Below are 26,064 nucleotides of genomic sequence, written 5' to 3' on the forward strand. Positions count from 1 at the left end.
TCTTTCGTTTAGTGGAAGTCCGACTCGACTCCGCGTCTATCGCTTCTCGTCCCAGTTTTGTCGCGGCTGGTAGTTGGATGGCGCAGGCTGGTACTGCTCGTATGCAGGCGGCCCTTGCTGGTACTGTTGCTGCTGGTGCTGCTGGTGCTGGGAAGCAGGAGGCGGCGGAGGATGGTAGTATTGTTGTTGGGAGTGCTGGGGTGGGTAGGGCTCGGGAGCGGGCTGCCGGGTCTGCCCCTCGCTATCGCGATCGCGCCTCTTGTTGAATTCGCGGGCCACGCCGTAGGCGGTGCCGCCGAGGATGAGCTTCTTGACAAGTCCCATGGTGAGTAGTGTGAATTGACTTGGGTTGTTGCGAGTGGAACGAAGAGGGTAGCCAAGATGTTGAGTGATTGAGGGTTTAGGATGACTTTTGGTTATGATGGTATAGTGAAATGATAATAGTGATGATTCTGAATGAAAAAAAAAAAAAGTCCCAACCGACAGAGTTTATATACTCATTTCCAAAGATAAGCCACTTACACTGGCGCTGACGATCTTGTTACATACGTCTCTTTGCTGCGCCTCAGTAAGGCTGGCTCAGAACCAGAACGATACCGAGAGCGACAGCGAGACCGAGCCCGAGCCCGGCAAGGCCGCAGCCGAAGTATGGAGGCCATGCAAGTCGGTCATTTTTATGTTGCAGCTTACGCCCGAAGTTACTGATTAAGTTCATAAGAGAAGTAATGGGTTAAATATTGATTTATTACGCCAATCTTCGATCGTGAATCCCTGCGGTCCATTGCATCATAATCTACATACGTTACCCGCGATGTGCGCCCGTTTGCAAAGCCGTCGCTGCCTACGGTGACACCCCGCCCCCACCGTAGCAAAAGCTCCAACCTCATCTCAACTTCATCACCAACAAACCATCACCGCCTCATCCACAACCATGGCACCCAGTGCCCGGGTCGCCGATGCTATCGCCCGAACTGAGGCCAGCAATGCCACCGACAAAACGCCCCTTTACGAGCAGATCCTTGCCGACATCCAGGCGCACGCGGCGTCGTCTCCCGCCACCGCCGACGACCTCAACGCCGTCGCCGACTCCCTCTTCGGAAACGCCCTCGGCGTCGTGTCCACGCGCGCCGTCCTCGCCGCCTTCGTCACCACCCTCAACTCCCTCGCCGACGACGCGCTCTCCCTCGCGGCCGGCGGCCATGCGCTCGTCCTCCTCTCCGCGCAGCCGCCCTCTTCCTTTGCCGACGCCGCCGCCGACCTGGGCGCGCTCGTTGCCGACGCGCACGAAGCCGACGAGGACTTCCTCGCCGCCGCCCGCGCCCTAGCCGCCATCCCGCTCGACGGCCCCCAGCGAAAGGTCGACGACGCGGAGCGCGCGCGCGTGTGGGTGCGCATCGTCCGCAACTACCTCGAGGTCGGCGACGCCGCCGCGGCGGAGACGCACCTGAACAAATTGCGGGCGGTCGCCCAGCCCGGCCTTCTGCGGGCAGACCCGGAGCTCGCGCTGCACTTTGCGCTCTCGCAGGCGCGCGTGCAGGACGCCAAGCGAGACTTCCTGGGCGCCGCGACGCGGTACCACGAGGTCAGCCTGTCGCCGACAGTCGCAGAGGAGGAGCGCCTGCGCACGCTCGGCGCCGCGGCGCGGTGCGCAGTGCTCGCACCCGCAGGGCCCGCACGCAGCCGAGCCCTCGGACGGCTGTACAAGGACGATCGGGCGCCGCAGCTGCCCGAGTTCAGCATCCTAGAAAACATGTTCCTGGACCGGCTGCTGGCGCCGGCCGAGGTGGACGCGTTTGCGCGCTCGCTGCCGCCGCACCAGCTCGCCACCACCGCTGACGGTACCACGGTTCTTGCTCGCGCTGTTATTGAGCACAACCTCCGCGCTGCCTCGCGCTTGTACGACAACATCCGCTTCGACGCGCTCGGCACGCTGCTGGGTGGTCTGGATGCTGACGCGGCCGAGCTCACCACCGCTCGCATGATTGAGCAGGGCCGTCTCGTTGGCCGAATAGACCAGCTTACCGGATTTGTCTACTTTTCGGGAGACGGAGAGGGCGTCGCTGGAGAGACGGTCAACGTGCGGACGCGTCAGTGGGACGCCAACGTCGAGAGCCTCGCCCAGCAGGTTGAGCAAGTCACCAACGCGCTACAAAAGGAGTTTCCGGTACGTGTAGAGGTCGTTCCGTCGTGGCCTTGTCTTTGACTAACTTGACTAGGATTTTGTTGCTGCTCATTTGGCGGTTTAGTCTCCAGAAGAGATTCCAAGCTTTCGGGCGGCGTTTGTTTTAGGCCATTAGCATAGCATGCAAGGACACTGCCCTGCCTCATAAATGAGAGAGAAAGTGGAAGGCACATGTAGCGTATATGCTCTTTTTTTTAATTCACGACGAAAATAATAGACAAACCTGGCTTCTAGCAAATAAATAGTAACTTCCACAATTGACTCCTAGTCCAGGTCTTGCTTTCGCACCACGACGTAGCCTCTGCTGATATTCTTGGGGACCTCCTCCTCCTCCTCAAACTTAGTTGCGTCCGTGCCGATTATGAGCGGGATCAACGCGTCTGCGACGTGGTCCCCCATCCAGTCGTAGCCCTCCTCGGTGAGGTGCACGCCGTCGTCCCAGTAGGCCTGGCGCTGGTTGTAATTTAGGGCCTTGTACGGGATCTTGGCGTGGAGATCAAACGCATAGCTACAGCCGTTAGTTGGGGCATATTCTCGGGACATCAAAGAGAAGAAAGGGGGAAGACAGGGCAGGGACGCACTAGTTTTCGGCTTCGTAGCTGAGAATACGCCCGTTGAGGTCGGCGCGCTTGCGCTCGATCATCGCAAAGTCGCCATGCGTCTCGGGAACGGTCATGGCGAGGATGTTGCAGCGGCGCGAGAGGGCTAGCTGCCATATATTCCGCAATGACTTGAACGTGTCGTCGACATGGCACCCCATGGCGATGTCACTATTTTGTTGTTTCCCCATGTTAGCTACCAATCGGATCCGATCCTCGCGCCCCGTCGTTCTCATGATATATGCCTTACTTGGTGCCACCCAGGGTAATCACCCAGTCATAGGGCCTCGCCGTTACTGTGTTACATAGTCAGCATTCATTTTCGTCTGCCCGAGATTTGTGGCTGGCCGGGGGGGGGGCGTCCAAAAGCAGCGACGTCGCCGGACACACCGCTCGTGCGGATCTCGACGTTCATGCCCTCGGGGAGCGCTGCGCGGAGGCGCTCGGCCAGCCGGGACGAGTACGGGTGCTCGCCCATGCCGAAGGAGAAGAAGCCCTGCGTGAGGGAGTCGCCGAAGCAGAGGATGCGAAGCGACTTCTGGCGTGGGGGCATGGCGGGGGAAGGGGGAGGGGCGCTTTGGGGCGGCAAGTCTGCCGGGGCTCAAATGATCTTGACTGGCTTGTATAAGGCCGGTAGAGTAGCCTTGGGGTTGTTTCGTTTGTAAACAGGGCGTGTCTTTGACAAGGAGATGAATCTTGCGTTGCGAGTGGTGAGGTGTCACGTTCGGCTGGGTGGCTGCCTGCAAGCTACTGTACCTCCTAGCCTAGGCGATCGGTTCACGGCGGGGAGGGCTTGTGCAGCCTGGGGTAACGAAGCCAGCGATTGGAGCAGATAATTCGATAGATTTTTTTCCATAAATATTCCGATATGATATATGATATTTGAACTCTCCTTTTATACTACAAGGTGTAATTTCCCAACGCTGTGTCTATGCATGCTGGCACAACCGGCTGGTAGTCCACTTTAACGGTCGATATCGCAGCTTGAGAAGTGTTTGCCTCTTTCTGCCTTTGTTCTTGTATTGTTTTAGGGCAGGCTCAGACGCGAGTGTAGCTTACTTTTACTCGCCGCTGCAAAATGCTCGAGAGCAACGATTCAAATTGTCAGGGATAAATTCTAGGTCTATAAAACTTGGTTTTAAATTGCCGGTATAAGAACAGATGGCGGCTGGTCGTGAACCATGGCGGGCAGCTAGTAAAAACGTGGTTAGAAAAAGTTATTTCGGTTCCGTTTTTATTGCGGGAAAACGGCCATCGATCTCTGATCAGACAACTTTCGTTGCCGATGAGGCACAAGAGGCATATTTAGCGTCTACAATACCACACTCTCCAGCTTCACATAGAGGAAGAGAAGAACACCACTCTCTAACAAGTCCTTTGCTTCCATAGCTAGCTAGTCTGCCATGATTTTCGTAAAAGTCTAGGCTTTGCTTCTTGGGGTATGGCGGTACGCCATCATGCCGTCCGCTGACCTGTGGGCTCTCCTACGGGGATACCTATGGAGGCACACTGAGCCTTCGCCGTCGCAGGACGAGGCAGCCAAAACAGCAATGGTAAGAGCAGGCACCAAAATGTGCGAGTTTCCACGGACGCCCACGAACAGGTCGCCGCCTCGTACAGCCGACAGACAAGGCGGCCCATGAAAACGGACAGGATGGCGTTACTGACGCCGCCGCTGTAGTACCTTTTTAAATTACTACCATGTCAAGCCCTCTTCGTGATTTTGATAGTCTACCGCCCTGTGTCACTGCCAGCGACCGGGAGCTTATTAGTGACTAAGAAGAATTCGTAGCTGCCGCCCAGTCCGCCCGCCCGGCTTCAATTGGAGAGCACACGCTCCCTTTTATCTTCGTCCCACCCGCAGAATTAAGAATTGCATTACCGACGACATGGTATCGAATCAGGTGCCCTCACCGAGATACGAAATTGAGCATCACAGCACAAGTATACGCGACGATGATCTGGATGCTCATTTTAAAGTTCGTCGAAACGGCAAAGCCATCTACATTCAAGTCTCACCTTCCAACTTCCTCAACTCGCCCATCATGACAGAGAAATATCTGGCGATCCGGCGAGGAAGTTTTGGACGAAATCTATGACACTGACGTATTTGAGTGGATTATAAAGCCGTTTGAGCAACTACTTTTTGAGCTGGCTCCTCCGCCAGGCAACCCGGAGCATACTTGAATCTCTCTACAACAGCATCTGCTCCCCGATTTCTTCCATTTTAATCTTGATATAGTCGAGGAAAAGCTATGCCCACGCTGAATTCATTCCGAAATGTGCCCCTTTCACCCGTTGTTCTGCAGTTTTAAACAGCCGTTTCTCGACGAACTAGAAGAGTGGACACGCTTGTACGACCCTGATGGCATCATCCTAAGCTTTGAGCACCCACAGGATGCACTTTTCAAGGAGCCCCGAAGGGTCCTTATTGATAGTGGCCAAACTGAGTGCTTCTATAAGCCTTGTTACTCGACTGTCCAAGCTATACGGGAACTCAAAAGCTATAAGGCAATAGCCGCAGCTAGGCTCTAGGATGGCCAATTGAATCTTTGTCGCGTCTACGGCGTTGTCATGGATGACTGCGATTTCATCCTTAGTATCCTACTGTCCTATGTTGACTGCGCCGATTGCCCGTTGTCTGCGAGAGTCCATCCGAAGGAACCTGACGACCCTCCGATGGGTGTGAGAAGGAAATGGGTTCAACAACTGGACGCCACACTTTCCGGCCTCCATAACTCCGGCATAGTCTGGGGCGACGCCAAGGCGGAAAACGTTCTGATCGATCAGAATGATAACGCTTGGATGTCGGATTTTGGTGGTGGCTACACCGAGGGCTGGGTTGACAAGGACCTGGCTGAAACGATCGAGGGTGTTGCAATGGGCATGGCCAGAATACGCAAGTTTATTTTTCCTACCGGGGCTGGATCATGAAGATAAATTGCGCTTCGGCGCTTTGTGCCATACCTGCTGCAGGGCTAGCACTGCAGGGCTCTGTACTCGTGATTGTTTCTCGCAGTGTTGTAGTTTGAGGTGGTTGGACTTGGGTTTGCCTTTTTTGTGGTTGTCTTGGTGGGAAAGCTCCAGTTGCTGTTTGCTTAGATAAAGATTTGCGGTGCCTGTCCTCATTTTCTTTAGTTTTAAAAAATTGTTTAACTCTCAAGTAGTCATCAAGGAAGAAACAAGGAAGAGGGGAAGCAAAATAACCGACTATAATGTTGTTCGTTAAACGTGCGCGGCCCGGCAGACAGACCTTTCACCTTCCACTTTTCATCTTTTCAGATCCTGGGAAATTAACATTTATTCCTTGCTTTATCACAAGGCAGCTAATTGGGGTTTTCTAACTTTGGGAGGGTGGCAAAAAGTGACAAAAAGCCACCTGTCAATGGGTGACAACCGATAGCAGCAGGGTTCGAACCTGCGCGGCCGAAGCCATGGGTTGCCTTAAAGGTCTTTGGGACCCGCTTCAAGACCCACCCATTATCCACTCTGGCATGCTACCATATTTGTAATATGCCGCGGTGATTTTAATATATAACAGTATGGCGCTGGGCTACGTCCCTCCAGTGGGTGGATGCGCTCGCGGACGCTGTGCTACCGAAGCCTTAATAACTATTGGCGCGGGTGTAATCTTCCCGGATTCAAATCCAGTGCCATGATCTTGTGCGGCCAACACGGGCTGCATGATACTGCTGCTAGTTGCACGGAAAGGGCGTATAAATATCGTCCTGACGCGTTGCCTTGCACATCGCCATTTAGACAAAAGAGTTACCTACATGGTGGCGAAAAATATATTTCTGCCCAACTGAGTCACATACCAGGGGCCGCTTCTCTTCTTCCCTCAAACTTTTGTCCTTAAATTTATGCCCATTGTCCACTCTGGCATGCTACCCCGTGTGTACAGGCCGTATCTTCTTTACTTATATTACCAACGCAAGAAATATGAAAACCAAATCTGTTCGCAATCGTTAGTCTAGAGTATTTGATTACTCATATAGATCGTACCAGCTTATTAGTTGCCTGTAGCATCCAGGATATAGTCACAAAAGTATATATTAATAACTGCTCACGAGAGAAGACCATTTCAATGAAGCACTGTCCCGACACAATACTCTACTACGCTGTTCTGAATTAACTAGCAAGTTCCTATCTTTGTTACATGCGGATGTAGCTTGGCACATCTGAAATCTTAAAGACTGTTGGTGTTGACGGGGTCCATGTGTCTCGATGTTCTTGTTGTGCAGTCGCAGGCTATTCTGATTAGTGGCAACAGGCACTGTAAATGGCGCCTGTAGCTTTGATGGAACAACATACTTCAAACCATCAATTAACAGTCTAGAGGCTTATAATATGATGTTTCTTCCAGAGCTTTTTGGGTATGTGCTTGTCGTAGATGAATAGATGGCTCTCCCAGTCTTTACTCTGACTTTTTTTTCCTTTCGCTTTTGGATCCTGTGACTGACCTAGCGCTAGTCTTCACCCTTCCTGGTCTTCCTTAGATCTTATTGCTTGAACAGCCGCTCGTAAGAGCTTCGTCTCGAGACTGGGTGAGCGGGACGTCGACGACGCAAGTGATCAGGAAGCAAACATCACCCTAAATTGGTAGAGTACTTTTCCTTCATCAACTTTCCTGCATTATCCAGCCAGAGACCTTGGCAGAGGTAAAGGCGCTCAGTTCAAAATGGCTTGCGGAAAGACGGCAACCCGGGAAAGGCAGAAATGGAGGTAGTTACGCCGCAGCCCGGCTGCAGCCCCCAACTTATTGACACGATTTGGATCACCAGCGGAGGTCGGCCGCCCTGCTGTTGGGACTGAGCTGCTGCCAGATCCCCCGCAGCTGTTCTCCATTTTGGATGCGTCTGTACCTTGATCATTGGGCATTTCCAGAGGTTCGTTCCACATCCACATTTTGGGCTTGCATATGAGGTACATCATCCCTTGCCCTATTGGGTGTCCAGCTCTACCTGCCAATGCGCCACGCGAAAGCCGCCACTTGATGAACGGCACGGAGTACTGTCGACTCTTTTTGTGCAGGCCGTGGGAAACATCAATATAAACAGGAGTCTTTCCCTTCTCGTATCAACATGCTCTACTTTGAAGCTCAAGCCAGTAGCTCTTCTTTTGTTCTACATTTACGTTTACATCTTTCCACGCCATACAGCTTGTAACTTGAACGAGTCGCCCTGTACGTTAGTCAGTACCTAGCCAGCTCATAATGGCCTCTACCTACGACAGCGCCTCGGTAGTAGCCGACTGTGGCTGCACTAACGAGTAAGTCCACTTGTGTGCTCCGTTGAACAAGCTCGATCTACGACAGGGAGATCTAACTTTAAAGTATTAGGCACTGCAACCCCTCTGATGACGACCTCGCTTCGCAAGAATCGCTTCGCTCCGCACGACTCGATCTCATGCTTCATTCTAGCGAGCCCAGCGTCGTCGCCCTTCAGGCCAAGCAGTCTGTTACAACTTTGCTGGACGGTCTGCCCATCCCCCGCACTGGTGGCGCAGAACAAGAGCCTGCCAAAAAGACGGACGCAACGAATACTGCTACCCGTCTGTAACTTGGCCATGGAACGGCGAGTCAGGTTTGTGGCCATGACAACCACAACCGCCAACCACAGCACGAAATACATCTGGGGAGGCGACCAAGATTATAATATGTGATTGCATTTTGAATACATTCACAGAGATAAATATACTATTCATGCCAAAATCCTCGTTCAATCCATTCAACATGAGCGCACGCCTTATCGGCGCCTCTTGCGTCTTACATAGATAGGATCGCAGTAGTGTAAAATCACGAGATAGCCATGCGCGACGGCTTATACGCTTCTCACATCGAGTGGGAAACTCGCCCGTCCCTCAACGCAAAATCATTAACACCTCTATAATTTCATTTACATAATCCTGTCCAAGGAGACTAAGTGACTCTTTTTAACTTCTACAGCGACTAATTCTCGTGTTCCCGTGGGTTGCTGCCTGGGCGATGGATTTGATGGCGGGGGGGGGCTTCCCGCCTCCGCCGCTAGCACAAGGCAAAATGATCTAAGCCCATAGTCGGATGTCCCCTTTTGGTTTTGTGATTCTCGCGGCTCACCTTGTGCCATTTGGATGCCCGGTGAATGACGCAGCAGCCCGGATCACACTGCAACCCGAACGACAAAGGCTGGCCGAAGGTGTGTGGAACTGACACGTTGGAGGCGGCTTGTTGCATTATACCAGATCAACTGAAAGTACTGAACATGAAAAGGGAACTGGATAATATGGCCGGGTAGGAAAGAGGAAAACAAAGAGAAAAAGATAAAAAAATGTATTACTCGTCGGTGGCGAGGTAGGGTACGCAACGACAGGCTTGGCTTCTCCAGTCTTGGTAAAGCATGGCAGAGAGAAAGCTGACATGCACAGAAAACTCAGCAATCGACGAAATTACAGAATTGTTTCTTCTTGTTCAAATAGCAAATGGTATATGTCCAGTACAATTACAAGCCTGCGTGCGCCACCCATATCCCTTCCACTTACTCGCTCACTTTTCAACTCCGACCCCAACCAGCATTTGTCAAGCTCCTGATACTATGCATAACGTCCCCTCTCCCATGCCGTAGTCTAGTCTTCAATGTCGTCGTCGCTCAGCACCAGCTTCTGCGCCAGCATGCTCGTCACCGCGCCCGACTTGATACCCTGACGCTTCTTGCGCGGGCTCGCTTCCTCCGACGGCTTATCCGTCGCCCATGCCTCGCCCGTGCCCGTGCCCGTCTCCTCGTCCAGGGCATCATCGTCTTCCTCCTCGTTGGGCCCGGAGACGCCGCTAAACGAGACAATCTTTTCCAGCTCACGCACTCGCGGACCGTTCTTACGGGCTCGCGCAACGTGTGACATGTACGGCAACCTCTCCAGCAACAGCTCCCGCCGGGCTGCACTCCCCAGTGACAGCATCGGCATGTAGCTAAAGTCCTGCGCAACAGAGTCCTGCGGTTTTGGTGGCTGCATTTGGCTGCCCTGGGTCGACTGTGCGGTCAGGACAGGGGGGTGACGGAACGCATTCGCCCCGGCTGTCAATTCCTTCGTCGCAACCTGGTCTTCACCCTTGAGCAGACGCGACGACCATACGTCGACGAGCCCGCCAATCTCCTCCTTGGCTCGCCACAGCTTCAGGCTCGCGGGGTAAAACATCTTGAAGGCGTCGCTGCTCCTCGCCATGCCTGTCGTCTTCCGCTTGACCGGATTGGGGAGCGAGAAGAGCATGCCGCGAACGGCCACCTCAAACATCATCTCGTCTTGCCGAAGCACATGGCTGCCGGAATCTCGACCAGCAAAGCCACCGCGTCCGCCAAAGAAGACGTCTGAGGATGGACACATCAGGTCGCTGAGTGACAGATGCTCGACGCATTCATTGACATAGTCCATCGGCGTGGAAAGGTCCATCGGCCCAGTACTCTCGCAAGATAGAATGTAGTTTTCGTGTAGAGCGGAAATAAATGTATGCGTGTCTGTGCCCGTTTCGCCAATTAGTGTTTCGACTGATATTTGCGACTTTTTTGGTCGTGAATTTTCAGCTAGATAGCTTGGTAAGATCTCTGCATCATCGCCGGATGCCTTTTCCTCTCGCTTATTATATACGACTTTGCCGACGGCGTGGAATATGCCCAGGCTTGCTTCTCGCTGAGAGATCAACTGCAGACTGTCCTGCTCCCCTTGAGTCATGTTGATTCCATCTTTGGTGCTCTTCTTTTGTTTCGTAAAGGCAACTTTGGCGCCCCAGTCTGCATCTTGGTCTCCTTTGAGGCACAGGAACTCGAGCGATGATATGGCGCTGCGGACGTCCCCAATCTCACCCAGCCTTTTCAAGACCATCGGCCCAGGCGTCCGCCGGCGACCTGACTTCCTTGCTTCTTTCAGAACAACGAGCTCAAGAGCCTTGGATAGTAATGAAGGGGCGATGGCGTTGAACTCTATCACGCCGACACCGGGGTGACCCAAGATTTCCGGGCCTAGCAGGCGATGCGCTGTGAGGCTGTCTGCAGATGCCGAAGTTGTCGTCAAAAGCGTCTCCGAGATGACCAGAATGACGGGCTTAACAGGCTCCCGTCGGCCATGCTGCGAGAACATGGACAGCGATGGCACATGATTTGACAGAAACTGTAGCAGCGCTCCTCTAAAGGACGACAGAGTAGAGGAAGATCTGGAAAAGGTGTTTGGAAACTCTTCTATGAGCATAATTCGCTTATCGCTCTCCATGTTTGCGTTGCCAGATGTCGGCGTGGGGCTATCGAGGTCGAGAGCGCCAAACTTGCCTCCACGACCGAGGAATTCCTGGAACTGGGCTGAAGAGGACACAAATCCGGTCCCTGCATTGCCGACGGGATTCCGCCACTCGAGAAGCTCGCAGCCCATCTCCTTAGCCAGCAGGCGGACCGTCGTCGTCTTGCCAGACCCCGCGGCGCCCTTGAGAATCAGGAGACGCTGCCTCATCCGGCCGGCAACTACTTCTTCCAGCCACCGTCGGACGTCAGCCACCTTCTTTTTATGTACTGCGAGCTCGTCGAGGTTTCGCGGGCCGAAGCGCTCGGACCACGGCCGGAGATCGTCGTCGTCCACGTTGACCAGCTGTGGCGGCTTTAAGAATCGCTGGCTGGATGTCGTCGATTCGAATGATCCATTTTGAATAGATCCCCGTTGTCGTTTCCGCGCATGCTGGCCTACCAGGCTCGACGAGCTCGCTTTGAGCTCAGAAATCTCGTCGACTTCCGAGATGGGGTCGCTTATGATGTCGTCGATCGGCGGCGGCCTCTTGTCGCCGCCCGTGGACGGAGCCTTGGACGCGCGCTGGGCCTGCTTCGAGAAGAGCAGCTTGAGGTCTCCGCTCTTGCCCTTCTCATCGCTACCCCGGCCTACCCCGGCCCTCGTCTTGCGAGGGCTCGGGCCGACGGAGCCGTTCCTTGAGAGCGAGCTCTTCCTAGGGCTACCGCTTGTGCCGTTCTTGGAGGGCGCCGCCGCGGCGCCGCGGCCCTTGCTCGGGCTCGGGGACGCGGTCGCTATCCGAGTTTTCGTGGGGGAGCTCGGCGAGGAGAGGAGAAAGTTGGTGAGCGTGTTGGCGCGCGATGGTGGCGGCCCGTCGTCGTAGTCGCCGTCGTCATCGTGATTGTCGGCCGAATCAACCGCGTTCCGCCGGCGGCGCTTCGCGGGCGGAGCCATTACCGTAAAGTGGGCATCGGCAGGGCGTGCTGGCGATTCAGCATGATTCAATGGCAGGTTATGCCGGTGCTGGGGTGAAGAATGTTGGAGATGGGAAACATTGGATCAGGCACGCTTGTCGAGGGGTGCCAAGCTAACTGCGCCAGGCCCACACAAACAGGCATTCAGCTCAAATCGCCATGACTATCTGCATGAGTTGCACGGAGTACGTAGAGGTGCCTTAATTTCTAGTGTACATGAAGTAAATGGATCATGTTTTATCCAATAGTCTTATTTATTAGTTTGACCATTCGGTAAAATTATCTACAAATGTAAGAGCGGAGCGTAGGTACAGCTCATCCGTGTCACCCCATGTTGATGCTGCTTCTTTGATAGCTCGAACAGCTGCGCACGATGTTAGTGTCAACCTTTTTCCAATACAAATACCGTATCATACCTTTAACGTAACTAGCATCTGATAAGTGAGGGCCATTGATTGCTTTGCCAACAACATGCTTCCAGGTTCGGCCATCTGCGTCTTTCTCGATATAGGCTGAATTCGGCTCTGGCCGTCCAGTCAGTAGGCAAACAGCGATGGCCAGGAGCCACCATTGGCGTAGCAGCGATGCATGGTGTTCGGAGGGGAAATATGGCAAAAGAATTCGTATTGAGTTGCTGGCGGATAAGAGTTGTGCAGAGAGAAAGCTGAAAGACTTGCTCGTCGACGACGTAAATAGGGCAACGGCAGTTTGCTGCAAGTCCTGGAACTGCTTGGCCGCATCGACAATCTGCCAGGCATTCCAGTACTCGAGGATTAGATCTTCGTGCTGAGAAAAGAGGGTCTCCAGACTGTCGTGCCGTTCTTGCGCCGCAGTACCTTGGAGACTTTCGTCTTGTGCGAGTCTCGAGATAAGCTCCTGGAGGGACAGAGCTGGTAACGCTGAGCGCTTGGTATACTTGGGGTCATCGAGATACTTGTGCAATTCATTGTAGTGAATGCAAGTAAGACTCAGGGCTTCCATGGCGAGGGCTCTGCTGTTGATTTCATAGGCCAGTGCCAGGTGATTGAGAGGATGGCCAACTAAAGACAGATTAGAGAAGTCTCATCACATCTGTAGGGTAGGTAGGATACTACTGACAGGCACCGATGAGACAGTTTATTAGTGGCTCATCACCGTCGATCAAAACGTGCTTCATTTCCTGCTTCCAATCGTAGGCAAACTGAAAGGCAAGCTTGTCTTCGAAAAAGTCGACGAACGCACGCTGGTAGTTGCGGTCGCCCAAAAAGTCTCTCCAATCCTCATCTATAACCTCGGCGGGGGAGGGTGTCCATGGGTCCAGGTGCTTGATCTGCTCGTTATAGATGGTGTCCAGATGGGTTTCGTTGGCGCCCAGAATGTATGCCGCGCTCAGATTGTGAGTGTTCACATTGTTTAGCTGCAAAGTCTTGTCGACCACGGCGTAGTTGACGTGATTGGCCTTGAGCAGATGCTTGAGGGATCGGCCACGGCGGTCCTGGTCTGTCTCGATGTCTTGAACAGGTAGCGCCTGGAGGGCGACTGTGGTTTTGGCGGTGGCCGTGGGTCTCGACTTGGACGTCGAGCCTGATGCAAAGGACAGCATACTAGCCATATCTGCGTATAATCTTGAGCTTGGAGGTGGCAGGGCTGGTGAGGGCGATGATGAGAGGTTCCGTTAAAGTCAAACGCCAGAGTTGTGATGTTGGGAAAATGTGGGGGCAGTTTGGAGAGGTCATTTCTCGCCCCAACCAGTGCTGAGCCTACTAGCTAGAAAATTGCTTTTTAGCGCTCTGTCGTCCCCGTAATCTGTTTTACAGTGGCTCCCAACGCCTGTCAGCACAGTTCACCAGACATTGTTGGCCCTTCACATGCTCAATTTGTCTAGCCACCATCACGAGTCTCCTCCTCTCCCTCAACACTTCTCCCTTGCTCCATCATGGCCGTCAGCGAAACGCCATCCAAGAGCCCAGTACTCATATACGCCGAGCTGCTCACCAATATCCGACAGATTACCGTCAAGGTGTCTCTGCCTACGCCTGCGGACCACACCACTACGGCTGAAATCTTGGACGAGGGACGCAAATTTCGTGTGCACCACAATGGCGTCACAGGCGAGGTGGTTCTGCCCGCCAATGCACCCGTGAAGGGGGCGCTGCCGCTTTCGCATAAAGGATCCGTTGATCTCACCTGGAGACTTCCACTGCAACCAGCCCGTTTCCCGGAGAGGCAGTTTCTTCCCGAGAATCAGCCACTGCCATGGTCTGCGTCCAACATCAAGCCCGCATCCCCCATCTCATGTCGAGCATGCGGCCAACATTTCGTGACAAGTGGAAAAATCACTACCTGGAAAGATTTACCTAGTGAAAACTGGGCGGAAATGATGGAATTTTGGCATTGCCATAAACCTGTTGACCACGACAAGGTCGAAGAAGGCCACCTCCAGCATCGGGGCTACGGCGCGGCTAGTTCCATCACAGCCCAGCCTGGAGTAGGATTCGTCGATATAACCTCATTTCTGTTTGCCGAGTCAGACTGTAGCTCTATCAAGGTAAGCCCGCGTTATTTCCTCACCCAATGGGGAACTAGAAGGTGGCCAAGTCAGGGCATAGCCCCTCAGTGTCATGGTCATCGATACAATTCCCCTATATCAATTCATCACCCTTCCGGATCTACGCAGCATCTTTTCAGAGTACCCTCCACATGGATGGGTTCTGTGAGACGCTTCTGGATGGGCGGTCTCTTTTGCACCCGGCTGTCCAGAGTTGCGGAGAGTCTGGGCTACATCTAGAGATACATTGCCTGCTATTGTTTCTGCTTCAAGATCTGTAACTGACATCAGCAGTTCTCTTCCTCGAAATCATCGGAAAAGTTTGAGGATAGTGACAGTACTCTCAAAGCCACAGAAGAGGAAAAGTTCCTTGACATCAGCTGCGGCAATTGCGCCGCCAGTGCTGGCACATTTAGTGTCCTCGCATCCACAGTCGCATTCTTCAAATGGCAAATATCCTGTGACGTATCGTCAGCGCAAAGGGCACCTTCAAGCTCCGACTGCCTTGTTGCCACGCTTCTTTCTACAATAGCTCGATCTGGCTCTTCAAAGTCTGTCGTGATGCCGCGGCACACGCTGGCCAACCAAGCCTCGCGCTACTTACAGTTGTGGGTGCTAAACAACAATGTAATTTTTACCAGTAACCAGAACCAAGCTCCCAAATCTGCGGTCAAGGTGCTCTTCAAAGAGATTGAAGAAAAGGAGGCTTTGGACCTGGTGGAGTCTTTGTCGAATGATGTCCAGGACATCAGCTTCCCAGCATCGGCCATACAGGTGGCACGCCAGACTCTGATAGCCAGCAAATCTATGCTGCCTTCTTCTGAGCGGTCATTTCAGGAATGGCAAGTTGGATTGCTTGAAAGATGGGTACCACAACTAACCTGACGTGCCTCTCGCCTTGGCAGAGAGTGAGAGTGATATTACGCGCCAAACCTCTACGTGCAACGGGAGATCACCGACTCTGACTGTTACTGTCCTCGTAAGCTCCTCCGCGCGGGACATTACAGAGACAAAACGAGAGCCGCGTCAAAGAAGGACCAGACTTGGTACACCACCCCCGGGCTTTGTATCAAGACCAAAGCTGTGGGCTCTGTCTCTTCTCGCGGCCACAACGCAATGCTCTCATGGCACTCAGCGAGATGTCATTCGTGATGGCAAGCGTCTGTCATACGCCTGTCGTATATTCCGCGCATGAATCAGAGCGCAACAGCCGCTCGTTCAGTTCCCATAGGGGCTCGCAAAGTCGTATTAAAAGGTGTTTATATTGTACAACATCTATTCTTCAAAGCATCTCGAGGGTAATACTTTTTTTCTGCCTCTTCTCCTATAATGCAGAATACCCACCCATCTGCTCTCCCTCAGCTGCAGTGTCTAAACTCTGGCTTGCAACAGCTTGAATACCGGCGCACTCGAAATACACAATTGCTTTGCTCACTATTGTGCTGATGGCGTAAAATGCCACTACGGAGATTGAGTCGAAGGCGCTGATGAAAGTCAGGCTTGAGAGCACCAGGGTACCATACAAAATCTGCAAGCAGTTAGATATGAAGTCGCCAATCGATGGCTTCATGAAATTGAAGAGCGCGAATCGAACGCAGAATGAAGAAAGCTGAGGGTACTTACATGGACGGGCACGCCAGCGTATAACGCTGCCGTGACGGCAGAGAAGAATGGCGCTGGACCGGCCGCTCGATTCTCCACGGGCAACTTCTCTGCAAATGCAGAGGGTGTTGTCTCGTTTATCAGCCATGATTTCATTCTGCTTCCCCATCCAGTCGTCATACCCCGCCAGTCCTGTCCATCCCCTCGCTCCGCATCTCTAGCGCCTTCTGCGCTCTGCAGGTTCAAGCGCTGTGCGATCCAGCCGCCCAGATGCAGAAGCGCGACCGTTCCGTGCCACAACGCGGGGAGAAAGACAGTGATGGGCGAGAAGGAGCACACGGTCCAAAGACACAGCTGGTACGTGCGGTAGGCGCTGTTGACGACGGCCGCGAGCGCCAAGATGTACTGGGCCGTTGACAGTAGACCGGTCACGTAACCGCCGCCGCCACCGAGCAGTCGGCCGGTCGTGAATGGGAAACTACCTCGAAATTGCCCCGAGAGAGGCTTCGACAAGGCTTCGATGTTGTCCGCGTACCGCGCAGCCTCGGAGAAGACAGTGGCTGGGGAGGCGAGACTCAGAAGCAGCGCGAGGACGGGCCGGCGGAGGCTGACCAGGGCGGTATCGGCGGGCGTTGGGCTTATCATTTGGAGGATCGTCGGGGCAAGGCCAAGGACCACGGCCGCGGCACTCAACTCTGCCTGTTGAATTTTCTACCGTTAACATGTCTGTCCCCCCTATTCTTTCACTTTTGCAGAAGCTGTGAACCAACCTTGCGAAACTCAGGAAACTGCTCCAGCAAGCAGTTAAACACCGCATAGCTGACATGTGTATTGTCGAAAGTAGCGTTTCGATAGTTGGTGATGTCTTGCTGGCAGTCAGTTTCTAGATACTCTTTGAGCATTACGTCCCAGGCGGGGAAAAATTGCTTGTACAGGGCGGTTGCGTGTGTCGCCTTGGCCGCCGCCGTCGGCGCGGCCCAGAGGGCGACGAGGAGAGGCGCCAGCCAAATCATGACGAATTGCTGGCCTATACAGACAGGCCTGGAGAATTTATACAAAAAAGAAGTGTGTACTTCGCGGCGCCGGCATTGGATCCTTATGTATCTCTTCCCTGGTGATGATAGTTTCGGGCCCGCTGCCAACGACCCTTGTGCGATCGACAGCTGAAAAAGAAAAGCCCATCAGCAGGATGGGTTTGTGGTTTATTGTTAACTACGCGCCCTGCGATTTTTCGTCGTTGTGCGAATCGCTGAGCTTGAAGCCACAGACAAGGTACTCGTTGTGGCGGCGGGCCAGCCCGCTCACACCGTGCGCCGCCACTTGCCGTATGCGGGCATGGCCGAGTTATTTGAAATCACTTCCATGGAGAGGGCGGGGATAACAGGTTGGTGGAAAGAAGAGACAATCAGCTAGAAATGACGGGTCGAAGGTGGTGGTTTCTGTGAATCAACTAACCAGCAAGCGGTCGTGATGCTGTTGCAGGTGCTGACGGCTAGTTATGTATATACATAGAATGATAAGCCATGCCGAACGAATGGTGCCTGTGCAGTGTTTGTGGACTCGTTAGCCGCGTCTCTCGGGAATATTTTGCAGGGCTGCCTGAAGGAGGTTGCGGGAAGTGCCGCAAGCTGAAACTAGCCTAAATGTCATGGCTTCGTATGATTGCTGGGCCGATGATGCACATACATACATAAAGGTAACGCAAATAAGAGAGCAATGGAGGTGCTCTTCCCCGCTGGAGCTGTGCTGGCTGATCAACCTTTTCTCTCTTATTAAATGACTACCATCGGCGCAACACTGACTATCAAAAATTGGAGCGTCAAAAGTATCAGTGAACTAACCACCTTGCGCTATTAACATGTTTCTGAGACGAATCCCCCGTATTGGTAGGACTCCGGACACCTCCTGTAGAGAACCTTTACCAAACGAAGAGTTTGCCAGACTTATTACTTTGGGTCTTTACTTACAAAGAGCTTGTGTAAAATGAAGAGTCCCCTTTTTAAATTCGTATCTTATTAGGGCCTCCAGCCTGATGTGATTTGTTTTGCTCAGATGTTGAGCTGTCTACGTAAGAGGGAACACAGCCTGCCAGCACTTGCTGGGGTTCCCAAGGTTCACCAATCAATCGTCTTGCATCAAGATTGAATTAAAGGCTGCAAGAATTTTTTTCTATCGTGGGCAACTCGTCTGAATTTTTGATTCTCTTTCTTGTTGCTGCATCGTTGAGAGTTTCGAGTGCATGGTCGCTCGGATTGTCGGCCCGTTTATGTAGGTAGTCGGTCGGTCAAAGTTTCGGTTTTCGAGCCGGTTTATGTGCTTTACTATCAACTCATAGGCTGTCCCAAGTCTCCCTCTGACATCTTGGGTTTTATTTACTGCAAAATCGTCAAGTTCAGCGCTAAATCGGTACCCGCCGCCTGCCGAAGGGATGGCGCGTCCTCTGCCGCTGAGCCGCCTTCTCGGTTGTCTCGGTTTAGACAAATAAGGCGGTAAAACTAGATAGCCGATTTTGACATTTCCTGATTTGAACAGGGATTGCTCCCTTGAGAAGAGTCAGCGGATGTGGGGGTGGCTTCTGTCAGGTAGCCGTCAAGGTATCTGCTGATGGCATGATGAAGGCCGCTCAGACTTGGCGGCGAGCAATGACCACGGCAATAGTAGAACTAACCGCATGCATAGTTGGAAGCACACTATTAGGCATGAGCTCATGTCTGACAACGTTTAAGTAATAGATAGGGATGTTAAAAAAAAAAGACACCCTGGAGTTTCAACCCTGTTTCAACCATATCGGGACAGCCGCTTGGTGATGACCCGAGCCAGTATCTTTTGGCTGTGACTGAGTATCATGATATTACGTAGACGAAATTAACAAAAGATAGCGTGAATGAATATGGTGTCTGCCCTGTGCGCACCTGGCATAGCTCGGGGCGCAGCTCCGTGTGAACCCCCGCCCGAATCGTGCCCCGAATCGTATCCCGGTAGCTCCGGATCCTCTTCAGGAAGAGAAACCGGGGCAGCGAGTTTTCGTCTTGATTATTGCTCAAGCTGATAAATACAGGCCAAGGAGTACAGCCATTTAGCATGGAGGGATCATGACTGGGTCGAGAATGCTCAGCCGCGGGGCAGGGTTCTGGTGTTCCAGACCTGGGAGGCTGGCAATAAACCGACGTCATGTCGAGTCACCTTTACGGTACGTCAACGCCTTATCGGGACGGGCGGGCCATAATGCACTGTGAACTCAATATTTGCACCCTGGTTATGAGTTAACTATAGCATAGTGAATCTGTAGGCAATATAGACTTACTCATGTATAGCACTTCGACGCTCGTGGGGGTCAAGAGGCTCGCTGGCAGGGGTTTAAACGCGTATCACTGACAGAAAACGACCAATTACTTTCAACTGAGCAGCAGTCAAGTAATTCAGTCGCTCGACGTAACCTCCGATTCTTGCACCATGACAAGGCCTTGTCGAGTATTCTTTACGGCAGTCGAAGAGATAGAGCAGTGAAGCCGTAGGCCCGTTCATAGAACGTCGTAGGATCCAGTCCGAAAAGGACCGGGACAGTAATCAATTGATAATATGACAGCTTTCCCACGTGGTCTTGGCATCCATACTCGAGTCAGAAGTGCCTCAGTCTCGTGAAGGACTGCAAATTAAGGGCTTTCCACCGTCAATGGCGAATGCGGGATAGTAGTTGAGGCCATTCTGGCAATCTCTGTCATTGCCCTGCACTGCCAGCAGGCCACTTTAGGGATGATTGAGATACTCGTCCGATATGCTTGGCAAATTGAGGGATACACTCATTGCAGATGTTCCTTTCGCCGGCCACGCGTGAACCCATCGCCACATTCCATATGTAACGTCCCATAAACTGGCCTAAGATTAAGTCCTCATGCTCAATAATCTCAAAACGGGTTAGATTACATATTGAACATTGTGAGTAATGAAACACAGGTCTATTTAAGTCTCTGCCCAGTCCATCATCGAGAGTCAACTCCAACAACGACAACTTGGTCTTCCTTCTCTTCACACAGTTGCCAACATGTTCTGCCTCAAGTGCTTCTTCCTCGCGCTGCCTCTTGCAGCAGCCCTTCCCCAAGGCACTCCTTCGGGCTCATCAGCTACCTTCAAAGCTGATCTTCGAGTGGACACCAATCGTGATGGCAAGGTCGACCTCACCGGCACGACTGACACCGAGGGCAAGGACACCTGGTCGGAGACCTCTGGTGCCCTTTTCCTCCCAGGCATCGCAAACACTGCACGCCATTGCCACGGTCCGGATGACAACTGCAACGATTCCAACACAAACCACCTGTGGGCACCAAACTCCATGGCCCCGATTCGCACCGTGGCCATGCCCAACATCAGCGACTCGGTCACCGCCACCATTTCCATCAGCGATCCTGTCGCCCGTTCCAAAGTCCGCATCTTTCTGGACTTTCCCGAGGAACCCACCCAGTTCACCATGGAAGACTTCACAAGCCTGCAGGCACTGCCGCCTCCGGAGAACGACCGCTGGGTCTACCTTGAGAACGACACGAAAATTCCGGCGCTGAAGCTGCGACAGGGCTTGATCTTGGCCATCGATGGCCGCGATACCAGACGCCCTGGTACATGGGACGGCCGCGTTTCGGTCGAATTTAAGGTCACGGACGGCACCACCACCTCGACTGACAAGGTCATGCTGCGCGTCGCGCCGCTTCTTACCAGCCATCATCTTCAGCCTATCGAGAAGGTCTTCGTTACCAAGAAAGATATCGTGGCACCGTCTGTCGGACCCGTTGAGGACAGCATCCGGAAGAACATGCAAAAGGCTGGCATCAAGGAGCCACTCGAGTACCTCAATGTCGATTACACCTGGGCCCAGGATGTAATGGAACCTGCATATGCTAGCATTCCCGGCCCTGAAGGACCGATTACCATGCGAATCAATCTAGCGGGAATCCCGGTCCATGTAGGTATAGGTAATCCTGGTGCCAGGCTACTGTACAACGATCTGCGAGGCGACGGCGTTGGAGCCGTCGACGCTGCTGGGTTCAAGGAAATATCCAAGGAAAAGAACCTCGAAGCGGGCGGAAACATTGAGTCTATCCCTCCCTACGAGTTCAACGGCAAAAAGTTCCCCGCTGGCAGAATCATTATAGGCGCCTCGGATGCGAGGACACCTCAGGCGCTGGGATTCCTCAAGGCTCAGGAAACCCAAGATCCTATCACCGTTGATACCACGTGGCTCATGGTCGGGCACATCGACGAGGTGCTCAGCTTCCTGCCCGCCAAGACAGCCCGCGGCTGGCGCGTTGCCCTCCTGGACCCCATGATGGGCTACCAGGCGCTCGAGAAGCTCGAGAAGGAAGGCCACGGCGACGTGCTCCTGACCAGCAACCCGGTCGCACAGAACGGCTCGAGTGTCCCGAGCGTCCGCGACTTCCTCGCCTATGAGCACAGCAAGAAGGCGGCCACCCACAGTGCGGAGAAGATGGAGGCCGCGCTGAGCACCCTCCGCAAGGAGACGGGCATCACGGACGAGGACGTCGTCCGCATCCCCAGCGTCATCGCGCCCATGTCTGCGCTTCAGACGTGGTTGCATGCCAGGAAGCCCGGCGGCGAGAACGACAACGAATTCCTTCCTCTCAACTCGGCGTTCCCGAGCCAGGTCAACGGTGTGCCGCTGTCCGACTCGCTTTTCATGGCGGCCAAGCCGTGGGGTCCGGTGGTAAACGGCGAGGACGTCATCCAGAAGATGTCCAAGGACGCCTATTCCGCGGCGGGCTTCGAGGTCGAATTTGTCGATGATTGGGACCTCCACATGGCGAGCGGTGATTTGCACTGTTACACCAACACCTACCGTACCCCGTCCCCGAAGTGGTGGTAAGGCGTCTTATCAGCCGACTCATTTAACTGACAGTGGAGAGTATCAACATTTGGATACTTCGAAGCCAAGTACGGGGAAAGGCCGGGGCGAATTATAGGCGTTGTAGAATCTACATGCTCCCTAGTTGAATGATGAAACAGCTCACTGTCCACCTACCCTGCATCGAGAATGTCGTGATAGTTTATTCGGCCAATGTCAAGTGCGGTGTTAGTGCGTTGTGTGTAAGTGCAGGCTGATGAGAAAATTTCACATTGTAGCTTGTTAGTCTCACATGAGACGTGAAATTTTTAACATGGATAAAAGTAGTCGGGATCTTTGCCGCTTGCCTTGCCAAAGGCGTGCCAGTGCTGGGTGCTGAGGTAATCGCCGCACTTCATTTCCAACAAATCGGGGCTGCTGCCTTGCTGCACCCCCATCTGAGCTTCAGTTCCATCCTACCTTCAAAAGCGACAGCTGACTCTCAAATGAGCTGCAGCGGGCGTCTACAGAATCATCGGTCGTCATGAATTTCCCAACCTGAGCTTTCTAAATGAATCCTCCATAATTCATACCAACTTGACGGCCGCTAGACACCATGTTGCCTTATTCGCCTCGTTCGCCCCACTACATTCCCGTCGGATGCATCGGCATCTCGAGATCAGAAATTGACGTGCAGGATGCGGCATGGCAGATCGAGGTTGCTACATGGAAGAGCTTCTTATTCCGAGACAAGGAGAACACGGACAGACTACTCAAAGATGCGTCTCCAATCAGCCCTACCAACCAAACACTTCAAGACGCCTTGCTGAACTCCGAGGCATTACGGCCATGCTTGCAACTCCTTCGTGCCAATTGGGCGCAACTCGAATACAAGATGCTGCCCCAATTTGAATTTAGGGTTACAATTAGAGTTTATATCCTCGCAGACGATGCACTAAGAGGCTCCATCAGCCGGGCTCATGGCAGTCTGTTCAAGATCCGCGGGCGCATTTTAGAACAGCTTGACTGCTCCCCCCAAGCGTGGTCTGGCGCTGAGGCTCCTCAAGCGTTTCAGAGGAGCCCCTTCGTACCGCAATCTGCACAAGAATTAGAGACTTCTTTGTTGGAGCTGTTTAACAATATCCCCTCGCCAGCACCAGACATCGACCTCATTGTTGATCCGTTTCTCAACGAACTCGCAACAAATGTCCTGCAAGGCAATGTACACGGCCTTACATCGGACCTTCTCCCGTATCAAAAACGATCAGTCGCACTGATGATGCAGAAAGAAATGTATCCCGGAAAGGTGCTGGACCCACGCCTCTTGCATCTGCATGATCAAGATGGACACTCGTGGTATCTAGATCCCATCGCGGGAGCCATTTTTCGAGATGCAAAACACTATGATGGCGTGTCGGGAGGGATACTGGCTGAAGACATGGGAACAGGTAAGACAATAATATGTCTTGCACTGCTACTGGCGACGCGCGGTCTCCTTGCCGAGGCGCCCGAGGTTTATTTGTCGCCGGCAGGGCGAGTGAGGAAGTCGGTAGGATCACTGATGGACATGGCAGCATCATGCGCAACCCAACACTCTCAGCCCTGGATGCAATATTACGGATATGCGAAAGACAAAGATCTCGACAGGAATTCAATTGCAAAGGCGATCCGACGCAATCCCGGATCCTACCTCCTTCCTGGTGCCGAACCCCGAAGATGCGGACGAATTGGGAGCAAGTATGTGCCAGTGCCGAGGAAGATTTACCTTGCTAGCACCAGTCTGGTTATTGTTCCAAATAATTTGGTTTCGCAGTGGAAGCAGGAAATTCGCAAGCACACCGAAGATCTCGAGGTTCTAGTGCTGACGAAGAACGATGCTATCCCAGATGCTGAAACACTGCTGGGATACGACGTTCTTTTGTTCTCCCAATCGCGCTTTGAGAATCTGTCTAAGCATCAACCCATTCTCCAGACACCTCTCGCTGCCATACACTTCAAAAGATGTATAGTCGACGAGGGCCACGTCCTGGGCAACTCAAAGATCAATTCCAAAAGCTTCCTACTACTAGGACTGGATGCGCTGCAAGTCACCTCGAGGTGGATCGTCACTGGAACACCGTCGCGCGGCTTGTATGGAACAAGCATTCAGAAATCCGATGGCAGTACTGAAAGCTCTATGAACGTGTCACTCGCTCAGTATGACAGCCATTCTTCGTTGAATCAGTCGTCCAGGGAGCTAGAACGGAAGGATCTTGAACGGCTAGGCTCTATTGCGGCATTGTATCTGAAAGCACGTCCGTGGGCCAATTCAGTTCTGGAGACTGAGGATACTTTGGCAAATTGGACGAAACATCTCGTGCCCCCGAAGACTGGACCTGGACGAGCAGGACGCTGGGAATGTCTCAAAATGACAATCAATTCGCTGATTGTACGCCACCAGCTGCAAGAAGTGCGAACTCAGCTGCCACCCGTGAACGAAAAGATCGTGCTGCTCGAGGGTTCATACCAGGACATGTTGTCACTCAACATATTTGCCATGATGATCATCTTCAACTCGGTCCAATCGCAGCGAACCGACATTGACTACTTCTTTCATATCAAGCAACGAAAGAGCCTGCTGCAGATTGTGCACAATCTGAAGCAGTCAAGCTTCTTCGGTGGATCATTCTTTACTGCCGAAGAAATTGAAAAGTCTGTGCAGACTGCCGAGGAATTCTTGGACAAGAAAAAAATTGAGATTAGCGCGGAGGACGAGGGGCTTCTCAGGACGGCGATTGACTTTGGTCGCCTAGTTCTTACCAGCCAGTTACGCTGCCTGAGCAACCTGTTCCATGAGATGCCCATCTGCGTCACTGGGTTCCCCGTGGGCACTGGTAAATACTGGTCCTTGGACTTGGAAGAAAGTGATCACGTCTGCACTTCTGCCAGAATGGTAATTGCACTTCAAAAGTTACTGTATAACGCTGCCGGTAACCCTGAGCAGCTGAATTCTTTGCTCAATGGTGGTCTGATTCAAGAGGGTATAGGGGAGAGATTTAAGGCACAAGATGAGGCAAAATCTGCCGGAGAAACTAAGAAGAGGGGCCAAAGGTCGGACACCTTGGCTGGCAACACAAAGCTCGGCGACGATAGTCCCAAGAAAAAGCGATCTCATGGAATTAATGGTGCTGAGCCAGCGCCGGTGCTTACCAATGAGGCCTTGGCCACTGCCTTGGCCAAGACAAAGCTCGTGTCAACGGTTTCTGCAAAGCTTTCATATCTGATTGATGGCATTGCCAAGCATCAGGATGATGAAAAGATCATCGTCTTCTACGAAAATGAAAACGTTGCTTGGTACTTGGCTAGCATATTGGATGTCCTGCAGATCCAGCATCTTATCTATGCAAGAGGCCTGCCCGCTGAACGAAGGGCTCAATATGTAAACACATTTCACCACAACGAGACATTCCGAGTTCTTCTCATGGATCTCTCCCAGGCTGCCTTTGGGCTGGATATGCGCGCAGCATCGCGTGTCTACTTCATCAACCCTGTGCTGAACCCGCAGGTGGAGAGCCAGGCGATTGCTCGAGTGCGCCGCATCAGCCAGCAGAAGGGCGTGTCGGTCGAGACGCTGGTGCTCAAGGACAGCATTGACGAGGTCATCTTGGATCGAAAGGAGCACATGACGCAGGCGGAGCACGGAAAGGCAAGGACGATCTTGGATGTGGCTTCGATCAACAACTGGATCAGGAATGCCAAGATCGTGCCTGTTGGAGAGGCCGGCGACAGCCACGCGGATCAGATGGTGCCACTGACGAAGCCACTGCAAGTGTTTGGAAAGGGATTCGGCCGCTTGCCTGACCCAGATGATGGACTAGTCAAGGAGGAGGAATCCGTGGCGACGAAGATAGTACTCCCGCGACGGGCTGCAACACCGCCGACGAGTGGCCGCAAACGTATGCGAGGCGAAAGCAATAGCAGAGTGATTTTGATGGGTGGTGGTACCAGCGCGGAGATGATGATGCCGCCCCCGGCACGCCGTGTACGATTTACAGCTGGTTCGGATTGAGGGATTACAGCAAGCGATATACTGTGGCATGGGATGCTATGACATTGTGGTTTTGTTATATGAC

The 26,064-nt window shown here is 53.0% G+C and overlaps 9 protein-coding genes across 9 annotated transcripts; 4 read left to right on the forward strand and 5 right to left on the reverse strand.

Annotated features, from left to right (window-relative positions):
• Positions 1-36: 36 nt before the first annotated feature.
• ISF_00721 (hypothetical protein) lies at positions 37-324 on the reverse strand (the record flags this gene model as incomplete). Its single annotated transcript, XM_018844328.1, has 1 exon — positions 37-324. One exon carries the CDS (start codon positions 322-324, stop codon positions 37-39), a length of 288 nt encoding a protein of 95 aa, XP_018708778.1.
• A 607-nt stretch (positions 325-931) lies between these two features.
• Positions 932-2,246, forward strand: ISF_00722 (COP9 signalosome subunit CsnD; the record flags this gene model as incomplete). Its single annotated transcript, XM_018844329.1, has 2 exons — positions 932-2,164; positions 2,217-2,246. The coding sequence occupies 2 exons, from the start codon at positions 932-934 to the stop codon at positions 2,244-2,246; spliced, it is 1,263 nt and encodes a 420-aa protein (XP_018708779.1).
• A 200-nt stretch (positions 2,247-2,446) lies between these two features.
• On the reverse strand, positions 2,447-3,334 carry ISF_00723 (Esterase, SGNH hydrolase-type; the record flags this gene model as incomplete). The annotated part of the gene is made up of 4 exons (XM_018844330.1): positions 2,447-2,690; positions 2,764-2,952; positions 3,032-3,077; positions 3,172-3,334. 4 exons carry the CDS (start codon positions 3,332-3,334, stop codon positions 2,447-2,449), a joined length of 642 nt encoding a protein of 213 aa, XP_018708780.1.
• Positions 3,335-7,996: 4,662 nt separating this feature from the next.
• Positions 7,997-8,342, forward strand: ISF_00724 (hypothetical protein; the record flags this gene model as incomplete). Its single annotated transcript, XM_018844331.1, has 2 exons — positions 7,997-8,052; positions 8,123-8,342. 2 exons carry the CDS (start codon positions 7,997-7,999, stop codon positions 8,340-8,342), a joined length of 276 nt encoding a protein of 91 aa, XP_018708781.1.
• A 1,042-nt stretch (positions 8,343-9,384) lies between these two features.
• On the reverse strand, positions 9,385-11,973 carry ISF_00725 (cell cycle checkpoint protein RAD17; the record flags this gene model as incomplete). The annotated part of the gene is made up of 1 exon (XM_018844332.1): positions 9,385-11,973. One exon carries the CDS (start codon positions 11,971-11,973, stop codon positions 9,385-9,387), a length of 2,589 nt encoding a protein of 862 aa, XP_018708782.1.
• A 344-nt stretch (positions 11,974-12,317) lies between these two features.
• ISF_00726 (cell cycle checkpoint protein RAD17) lies at positions 12,318-13,584 on the reverse strand (the record flags this gene model as incomplete). Its single annotated transcript, XM_018844333.1, has 3 exons — positions 12,318-12,357; positions 12,667-13,033; positions 13,092-13,584. 3 exons carry the CDS (start codon positions 13,582-13,584, stop codon positions 12,318-12,320), a joined length of 900 nt encoding a protein of 299 aa, XP_018708783.1.
• Positions 13,585-15,844: 2,260 nt separating this feature from the next.
• ISF_00727 (hypothetical protein) lies at positions 15,845-17,135 on the reverse strand (the record flags this gene model as incomplete). Its single annotated transcript, XM_018844334.1, has 3 exons — positions 15,845-16,048; positions 16,144-16,821; positions 16,893-17,135. 3 exons carry the CDS (start codon positions 17,133-17,135, stop codon positions 15,845-15,847), a joined length of 1,125 nt encoding a protein of 374 aa, XP_018708784.1.
• Positions 17,136-20,164: 3,029 nt separating this feature from the next.
• Positions 20,165-21,994, forward strand: ISF_00728 (arginine deiminase type-3; the record flags this gene model as incomplete). The annotated part of the gene is made up of 1 exon (XM_018844335.1): positions 20,165-21,994. The coding sequence occupies one exon, from the start codon at positions 20,165-20,167 to the stop codon at positions 21,992-21,994; it is 1,830 nt and encodes a 609-aa protein (XP_018708785.1).
• A 574-nt stretch (positions 21,995-22,568) lies between these two features.
• On the forward strand, positions 22,569-26,000 carry ISF_00729 (SNF2 family helicase; the record flags this gene model as incomplete). Its single annotated transcript, XM_018844336.1, has 1 exon — positions 22,569-26,000. The coding sequence occupies one exon, from the start codon at positions 22,569-22,571 to the stop codon at positions 25,998-26,000; it is 3,432 nt and encodes a 1,143-aa protein (XP_018708786.1).
• Between the last annotated feature and the right edge of the window lie 64 nt (positions 26,001-26,064).

The sequence above is a fragment of the Cordyceps fumosorosea genome (assembly GCF_001636725.1).
Source record: "Cordyceps fumosorosea ARSEF 2679 chromosome Unknown scaffold_1, whole genome shotgun sequence".
Lineage (NCBI taxonomy): Eukaryota > Fungi > Ascomycota > Sordariomycetes > Hypocreales > Cordycipitaceae > Cordyceps > Cordyceps fumosorosea.